The 25,983-nt window shown below is 45.7% G+C and overlaps 1 protein-coding gene across 9 annotated transcripts in view; it reads right to left on the bottom strand.

The window, feature by feature from the left end:
- Positions 1-25,983, bottom strand: part of magi2a (membrane associated guanylate kinase, WW and PDZ domain containing 2a) — a 163,472-nt gene that overhangs the window by 77,920 nt on the left and 59,569 nt on the right. For all 9 annotated transcript variants that reach the window (XR_008398429.1, XR_008398428.1, XM_017494141.3 and 6 more), the window contains one exon: positions 3,209-3,328. Coding sequence is in view for 7 of the 9 variants with exons in the window: in XM_017494141.3 (XP_017349630.1) it covers positions 3,209-3,328 (120 nt within the window). In the remaining 2 variants the exon portion in view is untranslated. The remainder of the gene's footprint in view (positions 1-3,208; positions 3,329-25,983) is intronic.

Here is a 25,983-nt window from a genome sequence, read left to right as displayed (position 1 = left end):
GATAAAAGCGCTATATAAGTGTGCCATTTACCATTTAATAACACCGGGGGGTGAAGGTCTGGTGATTGACTTGTCCAGTTGAAAACCTTCCACTTTTCCCCCTGATGAAGTCCTGTGCTCAGTTGGAAGTGTGTTTTGGATCATTATTTTGCTGCATGATGAAGTTCCTCCTGATTCGTTTGGATGCAGACAGATTGAACTTCTGAATTCATTCTGCTGCTCCCATCATGAGTTCCATCATCAATAACGATGAGTGAGAATGTTCCAGAAGCAGCCATACAAGCTCAAGCCATGACACTCCCTCCACCATGTTTCACAGATCAGCTTGTATGTTCTGGATCGTGAGCAGATCCTTTCTTTCTCCACACTTTGGCCTTTCCGTCACATTGGTAAAGATTCATCTTGGTTCCAGAACTTTTGTGGATCATCTCTGTATTTCTTTGTGAATTCCAGTCTGACACTTACTGCTGATGAGAGGTTTGCATCTTATGGTATGACCTCTATATTTCTGCTCTAGAAGTATTCTTCAAATGATGGATTGTGAGACCTTCACCCTGCCCTGTGGAGGTTGTTGGTGATGTCACTGACTGTTGCTCTTGGGTATTTCTTCACAGCTTTCGCAGTGTTTCTGTCATCAGCTGCTGTTGTTTTCCTTGGCCGACCTGATCCATGTCTGTTGCTCAGTACACCAGTGGTTTCTTTCTTTTTCAGGACATTCCAAATGGTTGTACTGCCTATGCCCAGTGTTTGTGCACTGCCTCTGATTGATTTTTCCTCTTATCTCAGCTTCAAAACGGCTCGCTTTTCCTCCCGTACACAGCTCTCTGGTCTTCATGTCGGTTTATCCTTTTTAACAACAAACGCAGTCTTCACAGGTGAAACTGAAGGCTAAAACCAAGAATAGATGTTCCGAGTAGATGTTATTTATTGTTTCAAACAGGACACACCTGAGCAACGAGAAACACCTGTGAGTCACATGTTCCGATATTTTTGCTTCCCTACAAATATACAAAATGCGCTGTGTTTTATGTTGTTCAACACGTCTGCATATAAATACCAGGAGATAAAAGCTGAAATTCTAATCTCTCTTCTCATATTCATCCTTCCGCCTCCAGCAAAAAGACATGAATTGGTCTTACTGTCCCAATAGTTTCAGAGGGGACTCTGTTTTCCTATAACAGCATGCCCCCAAGTGTTTTATTCCTCTTATGCCACAGCAATTCACCAGCGATGACAATTTTGGTAAAACTCCCACATCCTGAAGATTTCTGAAAACTTAAAGTTACAGCTTTACCTCTGTCTGTTACGAAGCGCTGAGACTGGAGACTCCTTCCGTAAATTCAATTCAATTCAGTTTTATTTGTGTAGCGCTTTAAACAGGGGACGTTGTCTCAAAGCGGCTTTACAGAAACATATAAACACAGGATGGAGATTTTAAGCGTGTGGATTTATCCCTATTGAGCGAGACGGTGGTGACGGTGGTGAGGAAAAACTCCCGGAGATGATACGAGGAAGAAACCTTGAGAGGAACCGGCCTCAGAAGGGAACCCGTCCTCGTCTGGGGAACGACGGATAGTGTGAACGTAAAAGAAAGTTGATTATGGTGTGTATATGAAGTCTGTGTGTTGAACTAGTCCACTGTTCACTAAAGGAGACCTGAGTGTAAAACTGTACGTGGTAATCCATGTGGAACTGAGGTCCAAAACCATTTCCATGCTACTTCAAGCGGCACCGTCCTCAGCGATCTCCAGACTGTAGCCTCCAGTTGACGAGAGGTCCATACAGAGGCAGGGCATCAGGATGGATCAGGCAGGACCGGAGAGCAGAAAGGGTCCGGATCACCGGCATCTCCATAAAAGTAAAGTAAACATCTCCATCTCCCGTGAACGAGCTGTTACTATAGAAACGATAACGTATTAGACCGAGTGCACTGATATAACCCTGAGATATGCAGCTGCGCTACTTTATAGAAAATGAATCGACGCCACCTGACCAATCAGAATCCAGAATTCAGCAGCGCTGTGGCGTGAAGATTCATATCGTTTAATATTTAACGCTCTGGGATCCGGAGCCGCGGAGACCGCAAAATCCATAAAGTCTCAGCCACAATAATCTACTCGGTGGATCCGATATAAAGCCTCACATGTCCTCTAAAATGACACCAAATCGCACAAACAGAGTTGTTTAGCACGTTCTCCAGACGCGCCACGGCACGGAGAGACGAGAACGCGTCACCGCGCTGGAAAGCGCGCGCGGCGAGGGACACGATTACTCTCTCATTCCCAACACATACCGATCGATAACTTCATTTACACTGTCTGGGAATTTCTCCCTCTTACAGCATTATAACTCAAACTCACACACACACACACACACACACAATATATCATACTAGAATTATATATTACTCTGTATTGCGTCACTGCGGAGACTCAGTAAGTTATTAAACCTCACTCTTAAACCTCTCGTAAAGGAAATCACGAGACTCCAGCTACACTCGGGTTCCCACCACAGCGCTGCTGAATTCTGGATTCTGATTGGTCAGAAGGTGTTGATTCATAATTTTCATCTTAAATACCTTAATTAATGAATGAAACTAAATTATTAACATATAAATGTGATAGTATATGCAAGTTAGTCTCTTTCATCTCACTGTATTAAGAACAGCTCTGTACTCCCGGGAATGAACTTCCTGCTTACACAACGGCACTATGTGACCCTGTAGTATTAGTACATTTATAGAAGGGGTGTATTTATTTATACTCGCACTATCTGGTGTCACCCGGATGAGGACGGGTTCCTTTTGAGTCGGGTTCCTCTCGAGGTTTCTTCCTCACATCATCTCAGGGAGTTTTTCCTCACCACCGTCGCCTCCGGCTGCTCATTAGGGATAAATTCCTACATTTGACATCTATATCCTGTGTGTATATATATTCTGTATATATACACACAGAGTGGAAAGTTTATTAGATATTTGATGAATGGTGTGTGTGGGTAAAGAATGATGATGAAGATGAAGATGATGAAGAGTTTTAACGCCACAAAACTGAAAAGAAAAACAACACATGAACTGAAATAAAAGCTTTTTTTGTAGTGCACTCAGACCTCAGACTGGAGTGAAGCTTTTTATCAAAGAAAAACATTTTCCCCACAAATACTTCAAGTGTGTGTGTGTGTGTGTGTGTGTGTGTGTGTGTGTAGACCACACCTTCATATGTTCCGCTCTCCAGCAGAGCTCCACTTCTTTCTAATTCCAGGAAACGCTCAACACTCACAAAGTTGTAGTCCACTCCAGGAACTTCCCCCTCTTTAGGCGGCCGGGTCGTGCCTGCGGACGAGACGCACCGAGTCTGAATCTGTGTTTCTCTTTTATTATTGCCCAAAAATGTTTACTTCGTGTTTACTTCCATTTTTCCCCCTCAAGGCCTTATTTCCAAAACACAGGTCAAGCATCATGTTATTTTTTAGTGTTTGGGCAGAAAATGCAGCGTGCTCATAAACTCCCACAATGCACTGCAGCAGATCAGTGTGTGTTCTTGTACAGGCCAGGTGCTGTCTCAACGCCTCCCCTCTGACGGAAAGAGAAAGAGAGACAGAGACAGAAAGACATACAGAAAGAGAGAGAGAGACAGAGAGAGACAGAGAAAAAAGAGACAGAGACTAAGAGAGAGCGAGACAGAAAGAGAGAGACAGACAGAAAGAGAGAGACAGAGACTAAGAAGAGAGCGAGACAGAAAGAGAGAGACAGACAGAAAGAGAGAGACAGAGACTAAGAAGAGAGCGAGACAGAAAGAGAGAGACAGACAGAAAGAGAGAGACAGAGACTAAGAAGAGAGCGAGACAGAAAGAGAGAGACAGACAGAAAGAGAGAGACAGAGACTAAGAAGAGAGCGAGACAGAAAGAGAGAGACAGACAGAAAGAGAGAGACAGAGACTAAGAAGAGCTCTAAATTAACTAACCCCTCCACACCCACCACCCACACCCACACCCACACCCACCCTAACCCCAACTACCATCATAAACACCCACCCTCCCTAACCCCTCCACAACTACAGACTACAAATCACCATCCGCCAGATAAAGCGGCAACATATGAACAACACCGTTCACCAAACTGAAGATTCAATAAACAATCATCAATTCTGGGAAAACGGAACAATCTACACAAAAAAACAAAAACAGGAAATACCCATAAAAAATGGAAAAAATATGGGGAAACTATTTAAAAATCTTATGTATTGAATTTACTCCAGAAACCATCACAGCTGATCAGACAGCAATATAAAAAAGGCTTAAGCCAACTGGATTCTGCAGTCAAAAACAAGCAAAACCCCTTAGACCATCAGATAACCCCAGAAGAACTGACAGACGCGCTCAGCAAGCTAAACCCAGAAAAGCATGCCGCTTAGACAAAATTAGACCAGAACTGCTGAAGCTTAAGATTACAGTATTGCAGAAGACCTTACTAAGACTCTTCAATCGAGTCCTGCTATTTCCCATATACCTGGAATAAGGGTAATTCATCTGGGGAGGACCTTCTGTTGTATTCTCAATGCCTGGATACTGTCACAACTGGACCTGCTGGAGATCTACTGTCACAACTGGACCTGCTGGAGATCTACTGTCACAACTGGACCTGCTAGAGATCTACTGTCACAACTGGACCTGCTGGAGATCTACTGTCACAACTGGACCTGCTAGAGATCTACTGTCACAACTGGACCTGCTGGAGATCTACTGTTAGAACTGGACCTGCTGGAGATCTACTGTCACAACTGGACCTGCTAGAGATCTACTGTCACAACTGGACCTGCTGGAGATCTACTGTTAGAACTGGACCTGCTAGAGATCTACTGTCACAACTGGACCTGCTGGAGATCTACTGTTAGAACTGGACCTGCTAGAGATCTACTGTCACAACTGGACCTGCTAGAGATCTACTGTCACAACTGGACCTGCTAGAGATCTACTGTCACAACTGGACCTGCGGGAGATCTACTGTCACAACTGGACCTGCTAGAGATCTACTGTCACAACTGGACCTGCGGGAGATCTACTGTCACAACTGGACCTGCTAGAGATCTACTGTCACAACTGGACCTGCTAGTGATCTACTGTCACAACTGGACCTGCTAGAGATCTACTGTCACAACTGGACCTGCTGGAGATCTACTGTCACAACTGGACCTGCTGGAGATCTACAGTTAGAACTGGACCCGCTGGAGATCTACTGTCACAACTGGACCTGCTGGAGATCTACTGTCACAACTGGACCTGCTGGAGATCTACTGTCACAACTGGACCTGCTGGAAATCTACTGTTAGAACTGGACCTGCTAGAGATCTACTGTCACAACTGGACCTGCTGGAGATCTACTGTCTCAACTGGACTTGCTGGAGATCTACTGTCTCACCTGGGCCCTGATGGTCAATCAGACAAAAACTAAAATAATGATTTTCAAAAAACCCCACCAGATTACAGGAAACTAGGCAGGACTTCACTGTGGGAAACTCTGCCCCAGAACACACTCTACATAACGACTACCTCAACTTTAAAACCAGCGCTTCAGGTAGCTTCGGTCTGGTAGTGAACGCACTAAAAGAGAAGGCATAAAGAGTTTATTATGCCTATAGCTCTTTATGGATGTGATATGTGAAGCCCGCTCGGTCAGGGACGACTTCTCTAGATGTGACAAACACCCCATAGAGTTCCTACACGCAGAATTCTGTCCAAATGTCCTGAGAGTGCAGAGAAGAACACCAACTAATGCACAGAGAGCAGAATCAGGCAGATATCCCTCATTTCTAAATATTCAAAAACCATCTCTTAAATTCCGGACTCATCTTAATTCGAGCTCCACTAATACACTTCGAAACGAAGCCCTTAAAACCCAAGAACCCTAAAACCAGCCCCCTCGGTCAGCCGGCTCTGAAACTCACAAACCCACCAACGTCTAACGATCAGTGTCAGACCAGCTCGACTCCACTAAACCAAATTTCTAATTTCATACAACGAGTAAAAATGCACATCTGGAACAACGTAAAAACCAAAATGAACTGAACTAGTGCCTAAGCAGAACATGTGAGCTGGTGGAATAGCTCTTCAGCGTCAGAGATACGAAACAGAGACAGATCCTTACACACGCCAGGATCAGTGATCACGGCCTAACCGTAGAGAAAGGCAGACACAAACAAACATGGCTTCCAGAGGAAGAAAGAGTGTGCTGTGACTGCAAGACAGGTGAGGGTGAGACAGAGGAACACTTTCTCCTTCACTGTGATAACTTCCGGAAAACAAGAGAAAAACACTTAGAAAAACTCTCTAAGCTCTTACCACAGTTTCCCAACCTATCAGAAACAAACCAAATGCAGGCGCTACTGGGGGCGGAGTCCAAATGCAGATGCTACTGGGGGCGGAGTCCAAATGCAGATGCTACTGGGGGTGGAGTCCAAATGCAGATGCTACTGGGGGTGGAGTCCAAATGCAGATGCTACTGGGGGCGGAGTCCAAATGCAGATGCTACTGGGGGTGGAGTCCAAATGCAGATGCTACTGGGGGCGGAGTCCAAATGCAGATGCTACTGGGGGTGGAGTCCAAATGCAGGCATTACTGGGGATGGAGTCACGCACCTGCTGCAGCGAAATTAGCCTCACATGCTCAGAAACCATTTACATTTTTATATATATATATATATTATTTTGTATTTACTTATTTTTGCAACTATTACTATTTTTATTCTATTTTTTATTATTGTTCCTATTATATATTTTTTAAATTAAATCTTATTCTATTATTATTATTGTTTATTTATTTTTATTTCCTATCTATGTTGATGCTTTGGCAATATTGTATGGAAACAATCATGCAGAGAGAGTGACAGAGGGAGACAGGGAGAAAAACGAATGAGAGAGAGACTGCACAGACAGACACAGAGAGAAAGGGAGAAAAACAGTGAGGCAGAAAGAGAGGCAGAAAGAGAGAGAGATAGACTGCAACAGAGAAAGATCGAAAGACAGACAGTGAGACAGACAGATGGACAGAAAAAGAGAGAGAGACACCGAGAGTAAGACAGAGACAGACACACGGAGACACAGACAGACAGAAAGACGGAGACAGAAACTAAGCAAGACTGAGACAGAAAAACAGAATGACATACACAGAGAGAGTCAGAGACAGACGCAACGAGAGAGAGACAGACAGACGGACAGAGGGAGACAGACAGAGAAAAAAAGGGTGAAAACAGAAGCAGGATGAGACAGAAAGAGACGCAGAATGAGAGAGAGATAGACTGCAATAAAAGAAAGACATTGAGACAGACAGAAAAAGAGAGCGAGGCAGCGAGACAAAGACAGGAAGGGTCAGACAGAGAGACCGAAAGAGAGAGAGAAAGTCAGAGTGAGACAGAGAGAGAGAGAGAAAGGAAGAAAGAAAGAAAGAAAGAAAGAGAGAGAGAGAGAGCGGTCACATTATCTGACCTTAAAACGAAAGCATTTCAATGCAGCATTGCTGTTCATATTCACAATTAATAATGGAGTGTGTGTGCGTGTGTGTAATTAGTTTTTTAATGGTTTCATTTTTAATCAAGCTGTTCACTGAGAGAGAAAGAAAGAAAGAAAGAAAGAAAGGAAGAACGCCCTGCTTTGTTAGTGTGAGATCAGGTTCCGTCTGAGCCGAACGTTTCCTGAGTGAAACACCGCGCGACTCTGTGAGTGTTTATACACGTGCAGGTTGAATAACTGCGTCCCTGTAGGACGATTAGAGCTGAACGCTTCCTTATCTAATTTGTGTTCAGTTCCTCTGCAGGCAGGAAACAGCTTCCGTCTACAACAACATCCTGTTTACTAATCGCACAGGAGCACCACGACCAGAATAAAAGAGAGACACAAAAGAGACAGTGCAGTTCTCCACACACACGCACACACACTGCAACAGCGATGAGCGATGAGAGAGAGAGAGAGAGAGAGAGAGAGAGAGAGAACTCAGGTTCCTGTCTGTGTGGAGTTTCATATGTTCTCCATATCCATCTGGAGTTTCCTCCAGGTTCTCCGGTTTCCTCACAGACCATCCCGAGACCGACTGGGTGCATTCCCGCTTCACACCCAGTCTTCCCAAGATAAACTCCAGATCCACCACAACCTTACCAGGATAAAGTGAACGAATAAATGAATGAACAGCATAAAAAGAAAAAAAGTGCGAGCGACATAAAGAAAAGGGAACAGAAAATGAGTGAAGAGAAAGAATGGAGAAGGGAAAGAAGAATAGGAACAATAGAGAAAGATAAATCAAAAGGGAAGAGGAAGAAGAAACAGATGGGAAGGAGAGGAGCGGATGAGGATGAAGAAGTGGAAGGGAAGAAGAGGAGAAGGGGAGGCGAAAGCAAAACCCGCAAGAGGAAGGGAAGGGGACGAGGAAGATGAAAATGGAGAGGAAGACGAGACAAAAGGAAGGTGATGGGATGAGGAAGTGAAAGAGGAGGAAGAAGAAAGAGGGAAATGAGCGAGTAAGGAAAGGATGGGGAAGAGGAAAATGAAAGGGAGAAAAAGAACAGGATGAGGAAGCAGAGCAAGGACAGGAATGGAAAGGAAGGAGGAGAAGAAAAAGAGAAGGACCAAAGAAAGGAGAAGGGGAGAGGGAAGAGGAAAAATAAAGGAAGCAGAAGAGGAAGAAGTAACAGATAGGAAGGGAGGCAAATAGAAATAGGAAGTGCAGAGGAATGAGATGGGAATGGAAAGAAGAAAAATGGGTGAAAGACAAATAAAGGGGTAAAGGAAAAGAAGAAAGGAACTAAAAAAACGAGTTGAAGAGGAAGGGTAGATGAAAGAAGAAAAGAATAATGAATGGGAAGGATGGAAATGGGAAGAAAAGTGGTAAGGAAAGGTAGAGAAAAGAGATGGAAAGAAAAGGAATGTAAGAAAGAGTGTATGGGAGGGAAATGGGAGGCCGGCAGCACCCACAAACACAACGCACATCACGCTCCTCGCGTAACAGCCGGAGGGGTGCTGAACGGACAGCGCCATTTCAACACCCCGGTTGTTTTGGACAGCAAGCGTGCATGTGGCTGCGAGGCAGGGTGGCAGAAACATACACGGTTGGCAGCGGATGATTGGCACAGCTTCTCCTCACTGTTTGGGAGAAGAGGAGCAGATATGAAATGGTGCAGCAGAGACGACGTGGTGAGTTCGTTCTCCGCGAGCAAAGTGAGTAATGCATCTCTCCCGCTCTCTCAGAACAGATGCAGATGACCTCGATGACGACGATCGCCCAGGAGAAACTCCCCAACTGTGCAGCACCTCTTGACCTCTGCCGGGCTTCCTGGGTCCCGCCTCACGGCTGCTCCAGCCCATTCACCGCGATCCACATGCCCAGTGGCTTTACACATTAAGTTTGAATAAACACCCATTATTTTGCACTACTTCTGCCTACTTCTGTGTCTGTGTTCTGCCATCCCAGCCCTGAGTGGCCACACTGGTGGAGAATGCAGGTATAAGAGCACAGACCCCTCCCCCCCAAAAAAGAAGAGAGAAAACACACCCAGCTCATGATGGATCCCATGCTGCAGCAACTCCTCAAAGTGAACATCCAGCAGCAAGAGGTGACCGAGGAGCTGGCCCAAAGCCTCTGTGCGGTGACCCAAGAGCTGTTGGAGTTGAAGAAGAAGCTCAGCTCTGCCATCTCCATAACGCTCCCAGACCCCTGCTGAGAGGCCCCAGGCGTCCTCACGAAACTCACCAGCGAGGATAACATTGAGGCCTTCCTGTTAACCTTTGAGCTAGTCGCCTGATGTGAGCAGAGGAAAGAAGAGCACTGGGCTGACATCCTCACCCCTTTCCTATCCCTTTCCTTTCCTGTCAAGCCTAGTGGGCATGAGAGACGCCCCAAGCATCCACTGGGTTTACTCCCTTTGAGCGGATTTACCGGGTCTCCCCCATCATTCAAGAGCACACGGAGGCCATCCAGCATGAACAGCAGCGGGCCTACAACCTACCAGCTCAGCCCTGGGAGTTCCAGCTGAATGGCCAGGTGCTCCTGCTGCTTGAAAATGCTGCCTGTATGTTTCTGTCCTGCACAGCCCTACAGTGTCCCAGAGGCACGCTGTCAAGCTATTGAGGAGGAAGTCAGACGGATGTTACAGGATGGCATCATCGAAGAATCTGCCAGCCCTTGGCCCGGCCCCATCGTGGTGGTCCCGAAGCCCGACAGAGGCATCTGCCTTTGCAATGACTTCCAGAGGCTCACCAAGTCTCAGAGCTTGACAGTTCCTATGAGGAAGATCATAGATCGTTTGTGGAGGGCCCGGTTCATCTCCACCCTGGACCTGACAAAGGGCTACTGGAAAGTCACCCTGGCACCCTAAGCAAAGGCCAAGACTGCCTTTAGCTCCACCAGCTGTCACTGGCAGTGCCGGGTTCTTCCCTTCTGCCTGCACGGGGCACCTGCGACCTTCCAGTGCCTCATGGACATTGTCCTAAGGCCACACCACCCGCTCACCGCCACCTTTTTGGATGGTGTCATCAACCATCATCCACTTCTCCACCTGGGCCGATCACCTCTTCCACCTTGTGGAAGTCCTCAGAAGCTTCTGGAAGGCTGGGCTGATGGACAACCTAAAGAAGTGCCACCTGAGGCTTATGGAGGCACAGTATCTGGTGTACCGCACTGGCCAGGGCCTGCTGAAACTGCAAGAAAAGAAGCTGGAGGCAGTGAGAGGGTACCCTCGGCCCACATCTAAGATGCAGGTACGTGCCTTTCTGGGGTTGGTTGGGTACTATAGGAGATTCGTCCCTAACTTCCTCTCTGTCAGACTTGACCAAGAAAGACCAACTGGACTGGATGCGGTGGACTGAGCCAGCAGAGCAGGAGTTCCAGGCCCTCAAACAAGCCCTCACCAGCTCACCTGTCCTCCGGAACCCTGACTTCTCACTAACCTTCACCGTGCACACAGATGCTTCCGAGACAGGACTGGGAGCCGTCCTGTCCCAAACCTTCAACAGTGAAGAACACCTTGTCCGCTACATCAGCAGAAAACTGACCCCAGCTGAGCGGAAGTACGCTGCCGGGGAATGAGAAGCCCTCGCAATAAGGTGGGCCATAGAAGAACTCCGGTATTATCTGGCAGGCCGACACCTCACCCTGGTGACCGACCACGCCCCCTACACTTCTGCCTACCAAGTGTCTGTGTTCTGCCATCCCAGCCCTGAGCAACCACAGAAGAGTAAGAGGAAGGTGAAGTGAAACGGGAAGTAGAAAAAGAAGGGAAAGGATAAGAGGAAAAGCAAGGGAAGAAGAATATAAAAAGTAAGAAAGAGGGGAAAATAAGAGAAAGGAAAAATTATGAAGAATAAAAGATAAATTGTAGGGTCAGAGGAGAAGTGGAAATGGATGGAGAAGAAATGTGGAAGGTAGAGATGCAGAAGAATGTCAGGAGAAAAGGGAAGAAAGGTTAAGAGAATGAAGAAGTGGAACAGTAGGAGAAGAATAAGAAAGGAAGAGGAAGAAGAAAGAGGAAGAGGAAGTAGAAAGAGGATATAGAAAGAGGAAACAGAATAGGAAGAATGAGGGGGAAAGGGATAGGGCTAGGGAAGATGAAAAGAAAGGAAAAACTAAGGAGATCAGTAAGAAGAAAGGATAAATGGAAAGTGGTGATGTATATAAACACTTCCTGTGTCACAGTCTCAGCACCACAGTGATATCACACACGTGACCCGGACAGACATGTACGGAGACGTGTTAAACACAGCATGAGTCATGCCACACACTCGGGCCAGCCGGAGGAGGAGGAGTGATGATATGATAGAGTGACAGATAAAAGAAGAGAGAGACGTGTGGTGTGTTCCTTAGTGTGAGTGTCTCTAATCAGCGCAGTGTCTCCACAGGAAGTCAGCTGCTCTAATCAACACTGTGTGTGTGTGTGTGTGTGTGTGTGTGGAGGGGTTTCTAATGCCTCATTTACATCAGTTGTTCCTAAATGATTCGTGATGTCTCGTTCTCCGTTATTCTCCAGCTGTCAGTCAATGCTTTCTTTTGTTCTGCACTATGTATTGGCGCCCCTCTGAGGAGATATCATTTGGGTGGTCGTCCAATAAAATGGCTCTGTCTAGCTCAGTGCATCCAGGAATGGAAAAGAGGAGTGACTGTACTTCACTGCCATACTTAAGCACTATTTTGGAATTCGGAATACTTTTTACTCGGAACAGTTTTCATTTTGGCTTTCAGAGTATTCTGTCAAAATCTCAACAGCTGTGCTACAACTGCTAAGCTAATCAACTGTGTTCTCTCGTCAATCAAGAGTGATGTTTCAGGCTTTTTATACCTATTTGTTAGAGCCATGGACACCAAAATGACAGTATATTCAGAAAGAATTGTTCGGGAGATTAATATTTGATTGTTTTATTCAAAAATCTGATGGCCTGTACATGTCTTCTGTTCATCCAATTAAATGCCCTCAGGAATGTATATGCCCCTCCCCTAGGGTCGTGCTTGGTCTAGAGCAAGATCTAAACATGGTTCCTCAGGGTGTTTTTGGCTCTGCATCTTCCTGCACACTGGGCGGGGTTTCAACATGATGCCACACTCACTTCCTGTTTCAAAAGGAAATACATCAACAAACGGAATCAATCACTGGTCTAAAGATGCTTCATGGGGACTTTATGCATTTGCTAAGCTAACTTTATCAAGCCAAATGCTACACTAATCTGAGTGAACTTAACAGGGTAATCGTTTGCAGTCAGTTAATACTGGAATATTTGAGTTTGTGATTTCCATGCAAACTCCACACTTCTTTTTTTTAAATAAGATTTTGACACAGTACACATCATTTTACTTAAATACATTTTCTCTGTACATTTCTCCACCCTGACTGTCACTCTGTCGTTAATAAAGTCCAACACTGATGCTTTTCGGAAAGAGCTCCAGTCTGAGAAAGTGAGAGATGCTGGATGGGGAAAAGTATAGGCCACTTCCTCCTCCCCCTCCTGTTTATGAAAAAAAAAAGACACAAGAAGTTTCCTGCAGTGCTCTGTTGCATCAGGGGAAATAAAATCCTTACTGTTCCGCACCGGATAAAAGTGCAGAGGACGAAAAGCACTCTTGTGTGAAATTAATAATAGAATTCCCGCTGTGCTTGAAAGGTGAGAGGTGAGAGGCTGAGAGATGAGAGATCGGAGGCTGAGAGCTGAGAGATGATAGGTGAGAGATGAGAGGTGAAAAGCTGAGAGGTGAGAGGTTGAGAGGTAAGAGGTGAGAGGTAAGAGGTGAGAGGTTGAGAGGTGAGAGGCTGAGAGGTAAGAGGTTGAGAGGTAAGAGGTGAGAGGTGAGAGGTGAGAGGTAAGAGGTGAGAGGCTGAGAGGTAAGAGGTGAGAGGTAAGAGGTGAGAGGCTGAGAGGTAAGAGGTGAGAGGTAAGAGGTGAGAGGCTGAGAGGTGAGAGATGAGAGGTAAGAGGTGAGAGGTAAGAGGTGAGAGGCTGAGAGGTAAGAGGTGAGAGGTGAGAGATGAGAGGTAAAAGGCTGAGAGGTAAGAGGTGAGAGGTAAGAGGTGAGAGGTAAGAGGTCAGAGGTGAGAGGCTGAGAGGCGAGAGGCTGAGCAGTGAGAGGTAAGAGGTGAGAGGTAAGAGGTGAGAGGTGAGAGGTAAGAGGTGAGAGGTGAGAGGTGAGAGGTAAGAGGTGAGAGGTGAGAGGTGAGAGGTAAGAGGTGAGAGGTGAGAGGTGAGAGGTGAGAGGTAAGAGGTGAGAGGTGAGAGGTAAGAGGTGAGAGGTAAGAGGTGAGAGGCTGAGACGTAAGAGGTAAGAGGTGAGAGGTGAGAGGTAAGAGGTGAGAGGTGAGAGGTGAGAGGTAAGAGGTGAGAGGTAAGAGGTGAGAGGTGAGAGGTAAGAGGTGAGAGGTGAGAGGTGAGAGGTGAGAGGTAAGAGGTGAGAGGTAAGAGGTAAGAGGTTAGAGGTAAGAGGTGAGAGGTCAGAGGTGAGAGGGGAGAAGTGAGAGGTAAGAGGTGAGAGGTGAGAGGTGAGAGGTAAGAGGTGAGAGGTGAGAGGTGAGAGGTAAGAGGTGAGAGGTGAGAGGTAAGAGGTGAGAGGTGAGAGGTAAGAGGTGAGAGGTAAGAGGTGAGAGGCTGAGACGTAAGAGGTGAGAGGTAAGAGGTGAGAGGTCAGAGGTGAGAGGGGAGAAGTGAGAGTCTGAGAGGTAAGAGGTAAGAGATGAGGTTGGCCTTGATAATGGGATGCTAAATGGTGAAAAGGCTCCGGTTAGATTTTACTCGCTGGGATCAGACCATTCGCGTTCAGGTGTGAACACAGTTTTGATCAAAGCTAAGTGGGAGGGGCCTGACATATGGGAGTAGAGTATATAGCGTTGCTAATTATTCAGACTTCATCACAAAGCAATTACACTTGTAGTGTCCCGAGGCTAACTAACATCCCTTTAGAGAGAATAACCTCTAATCTGTTATTGTCAGAATATAGCAGCTTTACCCACTCTGACCCACTTCCTCTGCACTCATGAGCCTTTATTTCCTGACAGGAAGTAGAAATAAATGCTTCTATTTAACTAAAACATGTATAATTATACACAAAGCCAATTAAAGCTTACTCAGAGGTGGGGTTTAGCCTGCAGGGTGCAGCGCTGCGCTACAACACCATTAAAGTGTTTCAGTAAAGGTGACATGATGTCCTTATTATCAGTGTTACCTGCTGCGTTTGTGTGTGTGTGTGTGTGTGTGTCTGTGTGTGTGTGTGTGTGTGTGTGTGTGTGAGTGTGTGTGTGTGTGTGTCTTTAAACGGTGTATTTATATTACATTTGGTTGTGGTCAGTCACTACGGCTAAAAGAACTTGCTAACAAATAGATGAAAGAGTAGTATAATTAGCTAGAAATAAATGTAACGACGATGACACGACGATCGCCGCATGGAGCCACGGCAACGTGTTGACCAGATTTCACTCAGTTTTATGCAAATGAGTTATGACACCACAAGGTAACGGACTATTATTATTTTAATATTACTATAAATATTTACGTTTCTCTGCTAATGTTTGCTTTAACATTGATGGAGTTACTACGAGCACCCGGAAGGTGATTATTGTCCTATAACAGTACAACCCGACGTGCTTCATGTTTTGTTTTGTTTTTTTAAACTGTTTATGTGGCGTGTCCGCTGTACAAGTCCCAGTGAAAGTGCTGTTACTATGGAAACGAGAACGTATTCGAAAGCGTGCATCGGTATAAACCTGTCGTTTGCAGCCGTACTACTGTCAGAGCTGTTGTTATAGGAAATTAATCAACACCTTCTGACCAATCAGAGTCCTGAATTCGGCAGCCCTGTGCCTGGCTGTGATCTCTATCGGTCTCAATTTTGTTGACTCGTTCTCTCTCGCGCGCGCGCGCGCTCTCGGTCTGTCTTTCAGCTCTATTCATCCCTCTAATCCCTCTGTTATCGTGTAGAGAGACTGCATCAGCACGCCGCTTTGTGTCCACTCTAATCGCACCATTAACCCGGGAGGAAATCACCGTGGCTCCTGACGGCGGAGCGCTGTGGGGCCGGATTACAGAATCATGCAGCACACATACTTCAGCAAGAAAAAACCCCCAGTAATACTGCCGGTGTGGCACTTTCTCCTCACGTCCACAGACAGGCTTACTCAACCCATTCCCCCTGCGGAATCGTCCAAATCAGCCCTGAGACGGTGCAATCAATCCACCGAGACGTTTTAGCATAATATTAGCTAGCGTCGTCGCGTGTTCGCCGAGAACACTGCGATCTTCATGAGTGTACGATCGCTCACCGGATAACACCAACCCGACTCACATCCCATTAACGCAGTAATACAAGGACGAATGACGATCCCAGTGATCCCGCTGCCTGAACCCGAGACGTTCTACCTGAACCGCAGTCGCTCGGAACTGTGAAGCGTTGGAACGTTTGCCGATAATGCTAATTTTCATCCCTGGTTCCTTTTTCTAATCCCACAGATTTCTTCACTCCCTCATTTCCCAGTCCACTCACTTCTTGTTCTCTGCATTTTCCTACTAGTCCAGTTTTCTTGGCGCCGCTTTCATAAACTCTAAAGACTAGACTGTGAACTCACATATTCCTCCTTTTCCGCTCTCCACGTTCCTTAGACTCCTCATTTCTTACTCTAGAACATTTCCTCCTTTTGCCAACTTTCCTGCCATCCTAGCCTTTCAACTTCCACAGCCTCCAATTTCTCTCCATTCCTTGTTTCCGAGTCTCCATTTTGCCTCAGCTGGCTGTTTCCCAGCTCCCGCGGTGCCTAGTTTCCATATTTCCTCGACTCCTTGTTCTCCATTACGAGGGTTTTTCAGTTTTCTTGACTAATTTCCCCCAGTTCCTTAAGTTTCCCTGACTTACTGTTTTCCAGATTTCTCCTTTTCTAATCCCCCAGTTTCTCCTAACTCCTCATCTCCCAGTTCCCTCACTTCCCTCAATTCTCCACAATTCCTTTGCAAATTCTCCCTATTTCCGGTTTTTTGTTTCCTTTCCCCAGCTATCTTCTTTCCACGATTCCTACTTTTCTAGTCTCCCAGTTCCTTCGGATACTCCTTCCTTCTGTATCGACCTGTTCAGTAGGTAAGGCAACCGAGATTCATCCCGGACGGATCAGAGATTCAGTTCGCTTTGCAAGAACAACCAGTTACTGCTAGCAGAAGCACAGTTAAAAGCTCTATTCCAGCGATCCATTTCTCTTTGAACAAATCCGGCACCCTCAGAAATGTCTGATTACATTTCGCTGATTAGATCTGTACATCTGGTGTGTAAGTGTAATAATGATTTTGGAAATCCACACCCACTCCAACTCAATTAGCTCAATTATCCAATAAGAGGTTCCATAAACTGCATCTTGTAAGACCTTTACGATAACACACACACACACACACACACACACACACACTTAACAAGCTCATCAGCAGGTTGGTGTGATAGCAGCTGTGAGAGTGTGAGATTTTTTCACTGACTCCTCAGACAGCTCTGAAAACGAGTGCTTTATCTGATGGGACGTGTACGAAGTCTTATTTCCCCAGCCTGGGATTTACAGCCAGTCTTATACTCGATAAAGGAGGCAGTTCACTCGCGCTTTTCCATTTACCTCTAATATGGAGGCAGAACAAAGTGAATGTCATCGCCGGATCGACCGAGGGAAACTTTTGGGAGTCTTTTCTGCGACTCGAGTCATTTGAATCAGCTAAATGATTCATTCACGTATTCGTTCGTATTCCTTCGGTCCGTCCAAAGATCTCACACCTTTGGGTCGTGAGTTGACGTCGCCGGCCTTAGGCTGGCTGATATGGTACGATTTAGTGCGACACAATGACGCTGGTCTGAAATCCACCAATAGGAGGACGTCAAGCTCACAGGACAGCCCCGAGTACGCCGGTGCAAATGACGACACAAGCAAAACATGCTAATAGACGGAAAGGTTTTCCGCTTTGAATTCACGTGAGATCCGTGAGGATTTCTGGACTGATGCCGTGACCAGAGTGTAGTCATTTTATTTAATCACAGGTCTGTCGTTAGAGGATCTTCATTGTGTACTCTGACATGGAAAACACACTCTCACACACACCGTTATTAGAATTCCGCCCACATTTTATTGCGCTCTCGTACGGAGTGATGAATAATAATCCTAACTCTTTTCCCAGCTTCCTCACTGCCTCGAGTCCTTGTTTACCGAGTCTCCAGATTCCCTCCATGTTTCCTGATGACTTTTCAGTTCAGTTCAGTTTTATTTGCTTAACAGCGGACAATTTATCCCTAATGAGCAGTTCAGAGGCGAGGGAGGCGAGGAAAAACTCCCTGAGACCACATGAGGAATAAACCATCTGAGGACTCTGCCCCGTATCCACGACTCAGTGTTTTCCAACTCCCTCCTTTGATAATATTCCAGTTCCCATTCCAGTTTTTCCATATTCCCCCTTTTCTAGTTCCCAAATGTTCTTGTTTCCCAGTTTCCTCCTTTTCTAATCCCCCAGTTTCCCATTACTCCTCATTTCCCAGTTCCCTCACTTCCTATTCTCCACAATTCCTTTGGGAATTTTCCCTATTTATCCAGTTTTCTTGCTTCTTCTTCCATAGTCTACATAGTCTCCTTGTTTCCCAGATTCCTACTTTTCTAGTCTCCAAATTCTTTGAATACTCCTCTCCTTTTTATCAAGCTATTCCATAGGCAGGGTTCCATCCCGGATGGATCAGAGATGAAGTTCTTTTAATCCTGTGATTTTAAGTCAACATGGTGCTGTATATAAAGGGAAAACAATAGCGGGTTTGAAACAGAACCTTCTAGGACACCATGACCATGACCATGCGGCACGTCATCATTAAACGTGGCAACGAATTACACTTTGTACTTTTTTTATCCACTAATGTTGTGGAACTTCTGCAAAACGCATTAGTTCCCTGTTCTCGCTTATGCTACAGCAGCTATAAACAGTCCTTCCCTCAACAGCCCTCTCTTTATTCCTCTCTCTTAAACACCGAGCGCAAACGTTTGAGTATCAAATCCTCCGTCCGGAAAAACATGTCGGAAATTTACCACCTTAATTCTGACACCGGAGACTCCTTCCGAAAATGCAACATAAAACATCACCTTACAAAAAACGTCACCGTATCAACGATTACACGTTGTTGTTGTTGTTGTTGTTGTTTTTCTATCGGTGGAATCTGTGAATGAGCTCTTGCTACAGAAATACAATAACGAATCAGAACACTCGCATTAACATAAACATGTGATCTACAGCTGCGCTACTGTCAGAGCAGGCTATTCTAGAAAACGAATCGAAACCGTCCGACCAATCAGAATCCAGAATTCAACAGCACTGCGGTATAAAGGATTTCTGACACATAGCTAAAAATTTTTAAAAAATATCTCGCAACAATTTAAACGGCACATTTATACGAGGGCGGGTCAAATGATGAGCTTGAACGTGCGACATAAACTGGAATTGATTTAAACGTCGTTTTTATTATTTCTCTCTCGAGAGGAATCCGAAAGCCTTGTTAAGCACTGGAACGCTCGCAAGGAACAAATCGGAAATTACGCGGAAAAATGATGCTTTTGGGTTGTTGTTTTTTTTTAAAAACAACTATTTGCAATAAAGAGTGCAAAACGAAAAAAAAAAAATATATGACTGGTTTCATTTGACTCAAATCAAATGTTAGCTATCTTGTGGAAACTGACACGCCTGAGCAACAAAATAACTAAGACGCTATTCATTCTAGCGCTCGGGAATTTGGTTCAGTGATTAACGCTAAATAGAGATGACCGGGACAGACATCATTCTGCCGCTTCAGATCAAAACACGGGTTGACTTTCCACCTAGGATTTTCCCCGTAGGTGTTTCTTCGTTAATAAACACGTGTAAAGATTTCCGTACGTACCTCTCAACAGGGACATCATCGTGTTCTGTATCTTCATGAAACACACTCTGGCTTCTCTTTGGCATCTGGGCTGCGCTACACACTCTGTCTCTTTCCGTCTCTACAGCTTTCCCTTCCAACCCCCTGACAGAATAGCGAGCGCTTTTAGTCTCCGCTGACACGAGGATCAAAAGCGATCTCTCGCGGAAGGAAGCGTGAAACGGAGACGGGAGAAGAAGAAAAAAAAGAGAGAACTGAATCGGTTTAACAGCATGTGAAGGCTATCTGTGAGAAACAACCTCGCTCGTTCTCTCATCTCCTGCCATCCGGGAAATACAGACCGAGAGAGAAAAAAAAGAAAGAGAGAGCGAGAGAGGGAAGCGCTAACGGGCGTTTAGCGTCGACCAGCCGACGTCCCAACATCCAGCGAGCAGGACAGGGAATGACAAACAGCAGGGCGTGAGGTGACTGTGAAAAACCGAGAGAGAAAAGACAGACAGAGATGGGAGAGAGATAAGACAGGAGAGAGGGATGATGTCAGTGAGCGCCACTATCTCCATTCATCAACATGTGTTGAGAGAGAGCGCGAGAGCGAGAGCGAGATGAACGACAATCTGTTGATCTTAGTATTCAGCGTGTTTATTCAGGACTAAAGCAGCGCTCGCACCACACATCCGTCTCACTATTTCCTCCGTCAGAACCGGAGCGAGAATCACCGATGTCCTGGTGTGATGTGATTTTGCAGAGTAGCTCAGTGAAGGTTAGCCGGATCATTTGTTTGGGTTGTTTTCCTGCGTTTGCGACCGGCGAGGAGAAAGGAGACATCTACAGTGAGCGCTAGTTAATCATTAGCAAAGGAGTGTCAAACGCATTACCGGAAACGGGCTAGGTTACGTTAGCGGATCGGGTGTCCTCTACGGCGTGCCAGGCGCTGAGCTGAAACATATCAATTCAAAACGGGAACGTTGTTTTAGAAAGAGTCACGCTTGGTATACGGTGTCATGTTTTTAGCTTGCTGATGAATAATTACATCGACGGGACATTTTGTCAGTACCTGACATTTCATTTGTCAGTACATTTCAAATCCATCCATTCTCCGTACTATCCTACACAGGGTCGCGGGGAGCCCGGAGCCTATCCCAGGGAACAGGAAGGCGGAGACACCCCGGACAGGGTGCCGACCCACCGCATGAAACAATCGCACCCTACTGACAATTCAATTAAAGTCCGTTATTATTTATTTCTCAATTCATTCAGGGCCAGGGATTGGAACTTTCAGCTTGGAACGTGCGTTTGACATGCCTGAATTAGCAGCTCCTCCGTGTTCCTCCTGCATTTTCAGAAGGAAGACACCACAGCATGTCTTCTTGTTTTCTATCGTCTCACGCAAAGCTAAATGAAACTGCTAGCGGGAAGTGGATTTCCCCATCAAAACAATAGCGGCCCTTCAACAGAACCTTGCGGAACCCTAGACAGTCTCCTAATAAGATCAAACAGGCAGTGGCAGTTTCAAATGTCCAGGGAGAAATCTGTCCGGAGTCGCAGTCGCTCAATTCTGGCAAACAGCCAAAAGAAGATGTAGATTTTAGCCAGAATGAACAAACTGCAAACACATGGAAGTCATCCACAAAGACATGGCGACTTTAATAACGCATGAACAGGAGGAAGACACCCGAGGCGACGGGGGAACGGATTTCCATTGGACACGGCGAGGAGAGTGATGAAGGTGTGAGAACTTTTAAACACGTTCTCGCTGAACTATCAGTCAATGATAAACAAGAGCACCGAGACGTCGTCTTTCACACGTTGTTACATCCGACTGGGTTTCCATCCACCATCAGACCCTCCACCCGCGAGCTCCAGCTTATAACCTCCGTTCATCACCCTCAATCCCATAATCACTGCCCCATCCTCCATCCTCTATCTTCTAGACATAATCCTCCATCCTCTGTATTTCAGACGACATCCTTCCTCCTTTGTCTTCCATCGTTCATCTGCCATCCTCCATCTGCTGCACCTCATCTTCCAATCACTATCCTCCATCCTGTATCTATCATTCTTCACACTGCATCGTTTCCCCTCCATCTACTGTCCTCCACGTTCAAAACTTTCTTCCCTGTCCTCTATCCTTCATCCGTCATATTCCATACTCCCCCCATCACCCTTACTCCTGCTTCCTCCGTCCTTCATTCTTTCCACCTTCCGTTCTCAATTCCTCATCCAACCTTCATCGCCCACCCTCTATTTCCCTCCCTCTTTCCTCCTCCACCCTTCATGCTCCCAATTTTATTCCTTTTCTTGTTATTGTGATCCTTCATCCTCCATATTATCCCCCATCTGTACTCTGGCTTCCTCCATCCTTCACATGCCATTCTCCACCCTGTATCCTCCACCATCCATTCTGATTTCCCTAATGTTCATCTTCCATCCTCAATCCCCCCTCCATCCCTCTTTCATCCTTCACCCTTCATCCTCGATTCGTTCTTCATACTGCATCCTCCTCCCATCAACCTACTTTATTTTCAATCCTACCTACTCCGTCCTTCAAACTCCGTCACCATGCTCCATGTTTCATTCTTCCTTCTCTATCCTCCATCCTTTATTTATTATCCTTTATCATCCTCCATATTCCCTAATCCACCCCTCATATCTTCTCATATCCTTTATCCTCCGTCCTCGATTCTCTATCGTCCATCCCCCATCCTCAATTCCTCATCCACCCACCTCCACCCATCATCCTTCATTGCCTTTTCTTCTTTATCCATCCTCACTTCCCCCTCCCATCCTTCACAATTAATCCTTCACACCTTACCTCCTTTGTCCATTATCCATTCTTCATCCTCGATCAGTTATTCCCCATTCCTTTTTTTTATCTATCCTACATCTTTCATCCTCCGTCCTCAGTCCTTCTCCAGCTCCTAATTAGATCATTTGAGAAAGAAGTGACCAAGTTTGTCAATGTAATTCAATTCCTTCGCCTTTCTCACGGCCGGGAAAGAGAGAAAGAAAGGAAGACGGGGTGAAAGACGAGGGGGTGCATTAAACTCCCTCCCCATGCAGCACACTTCTGCTCTACAGTGTACCTAATCCAATTTTCCCCACAGACAAATCAGCTCTGGCCATTCCAGCACTTATTCGGCGGTGTCAGATAGCCGCCATATTGATATCAAAACATGATGAGAAACATGATGTCCTTTCCCAAATCCCTGAGTGTAACTGTATGAGGGGGAATCGCATCACAGACGATATCCGAGGACGCTAATGTGGAAAATAATCTTAATTTCCTGGAGCTCTGAGACAACCTCAAAATGTCCTTGAGACTACTGAAGAGTCCACTGGTTTAGTTTTTATTCTATGTAACATGTATGCTCATGGACATTCATTCAATGCAGAGCCTTACCGATTCCTCATATCTTGGGTAGGTTCGGAGCCACGTTCACTAAAGAGAAGGTATGGACGTACGGAACTGCGCGATCGATCCACTGTTCGGACGGAAGTCTTCTATGCGAACGCGTAGATGTGATGATAAGCCCCGCCCTCAACCCAACCCCCCCCCTTCCCCCAACAAGCCCAGAAAACACCCCCGAGTCTCCATTGTTACAAAAAATGCTTGTAACAGTGTTTCTAAACGCTCGGTGCATTTAGCTGTCGTCTAATTGAATTTGTTAAGATGAAAACCCCGGAGTTAAATCGTTACAGTCCAGCTTCACGTCCATCCGAGGGAGAAAAATACGTAAAGTTTGCGGCGTGATGAATTCAGGCCCCTCCGAGGCGGCTCTAGCGGTTCAATCAGATAAATCCAAAATGGAGGCACTTCATCACGCTGACAGGTTAAAAGCCGAAACGATGGTGGGAGCGAACGCATGGATGGATGGATGATAAAGAGCTTAATAACAGTAAAGTACAGTGTCACCTCTGATGAGAGAAAATGGGATAAATACAGCCACACGCTAAAGATATAATGACACCGAGCAAGACATCTGTTAATGCCAACGGTAAAGATACTTTCGGAAGGTAAAAACAGTGTGATATAACTAGCAGAAAGAAATGTTCCTTCATTCTCATCTTTTGAACTTAAAACGTTGGTCTGAAATGAATTCTGCGGGTAAAACCGGCGTCGACGTTGTCCGAGAGATCAGCAGCAGGTTGTGACACTTGGGCTCAGGACCGTTGACGATAGTCTCAGGAATAGCTCATGATAGCTATGGTGACTACGGTTTCTCATCGGAACGAAAAGACTTTATTGGTCACGTATACATTACAGCACAGTGAAATTCTTTTCTTCGCAGGGTCAGCCATGATACAGCGCCCCCTGGAGTAGAGAGGGTTAAGGTCCTTGCTCAAGGGCCCAACAGTGGTAGCTTGGCAGTGCTGGGGCTTGAACCCCTGACCTTCCGATCAGTCACCCAGTGCTTTAACCTCCAAGCCACCACTGCTCCTACAAGCATGCCTACAAGCAACAACAGTTAGCAGTTGCTACACACCCATAAGAGACAAACTACAAGCCATGCATTAGTGTGGACTTAAGGCTATAAGTAACCCAGACTTTTCCTCTGACAGTCGACAACTCTGGAATGTGTGTGTGTGTCTGTGTGTGCTGTTTTGGACAGTGACGGTACTGAAGTGTGTGTAACGGAGATAAGTGGAGGACTGTTCAGAGAGTGTGTATACCTGCTGCCCCAGTGCTCAGCTATAATGAAGCTCCTTATCGTGTATGCTCAGGCAGCCTGCTCTTCTCAAAGAGGAAAAAAAAAAAAAAAAACACACAGACACTCCGCTAAGCAACTTCCTTCCTTGCATGCACACGTGTGTGCGGTGCGTGCGTTCAAGTTCTTTGGCGCTCAGCAAGACCTTAATGACCACGTCGCTCTTAGTCTCTGTAAGCTAGATGGAATACATGTGACGGAGAGGGAAAAATAACGAGTCCCGCTTTTGCGTCTCTGAAATGAAATCCTTCTGGCACTAAGATGGATGGTGTGGAATAAAAACTTCAAAAGCGCATGGTCTAGGCATGGCACTAATACCGCAGAACTATTACGGCACGTACACGCACATATTCCACATTAATCAGGTTCACAGCATGACTCAGCAGCGGAGAGTGAGTCACGGAGCTCATTAGGACGGAAGGATCCGAGTCCTTTCACCGGAAAAATAAAATAAAGGAAAAATCACTTAAAGCAGGAACACCTTGTACAAAAGATTCTTTTTCTGGGTCAGGTTTAAATGGCCTGGCATTTCTAACGATACTGACCGGAGCCATTTAAATCAAAAGTTCAACTTGGGTCAAAACTCTCCTAAATTAAAACCGCACACTCTCCTACATTTAAATCAGTTTATCATCATCCCATCCATCCCGTCTCGGACAGGCTCTACAGTAACAGTGAGGTTTTTTTGATCCATCATGGAGCACTTGTTTACTGTCTCTCCTGCAAGAGAACCCAAGAGGATCATTTTGTTGACCATCTTCGTACCATTAGAATGAAGACTTTCTCCTTTCCAGGGGCGTGGCACTTCAAAGGCATGAGACATGAGGATAATGACATCTCTGTCTGCATCGTTACTTCTTACAGGAGCAATGAAGTAAGGAAGCATGCGGTAAAAGATCTCATCTTTACTCAGAACTTTTAAACCCCATGGAATGAATTTCACGCTTTGACGACAATCGGCATCCCCTGTGACATTACCCATTCGTCACCCTCTGTATCATTATCTGATCTGCACCTGATCTGTATCTCCTGTGTCATTACCCAGTATGCACTTCCTGGATTGTTACCCAATCTGCACCCCCTGTGACATTACCTGATCTCCACCCCTGGTATCATTACCCAATCTGAACCGCCTGTGTCATTACCTAAGCTACACCCTCTGTATCATTACATGATCTGCACTTCCTGTATTGTTACCCAATCTGCACCGAGTGACCTTTCGCTGTATCGGAGTCTCATTACCTGATCTGCATCCCCTGGGTCATTATTCGATTTGCACCATGCATCATTAATCAAGATGCGCACCCCCCCCCCCCGTTTTTTTACACAAGCTGTATCCCCGTGTCATTACCTGATCTGCATCCCCTGTGTTGTTACCTGATCTGTACCCCATGTATCATTACCCAATCTGCACCTACTTTGACATTACCCAATCCTCACCCCCTGTATCATTATCTGAGCTGCAACCTGTGTTGTTACCTGATCTGAACCTCTAGTATCATTACCTGATCTGCACCTCTAGTATAATTACCTGATCTGAACCTCTAATATAATTACCCGATCTGCACCTCCAGTATAATTACCTGATCTGCAGCTCCAGTATAATTACCTGATCTGCACCTCTAGTATAATTACCTGATCTGCACCTCTAGTATAATTACCTGATCTGCACCTCTAGTATCATTACCTGACCTGCACCTTCAGTATAATTACCTGATCTGAACCTCCAGTATAATTACTTGATCTGCACCCCATATCCTGGTTATTGATCTGCATCCCCTATGTCATTACAAGATATAAACCCCATGTTTTGTTATCCCTCTATCATTACCCGATATGTATCTTATTTATATTTACATAATCTACATCCCCTGTGTTGTTACCCTGTCTGCATTCCCTTTGCAGTTGCATGATCTG

The sequence above is a fragment of the Ictalurus punctatus genome, chromosome 19 (genome assembly GCF_001660625.3).
Source record: "Ictalurus punctatus breed USDA103 chromosome 19, Coco_2.0, whole genome shotgun sequence".
Classification (NCBI taxonomy): Eukaryota; Metazoa; Chordata; class Actinopteri; order Siluriformes; family Ictaluridae; genus Ictalurus; species Ictalurus punctatus.
Note: the sequence above shows the minus strand (reverse complement) of the source record. Positions and strands in the feature narration are given on the sequence as shown.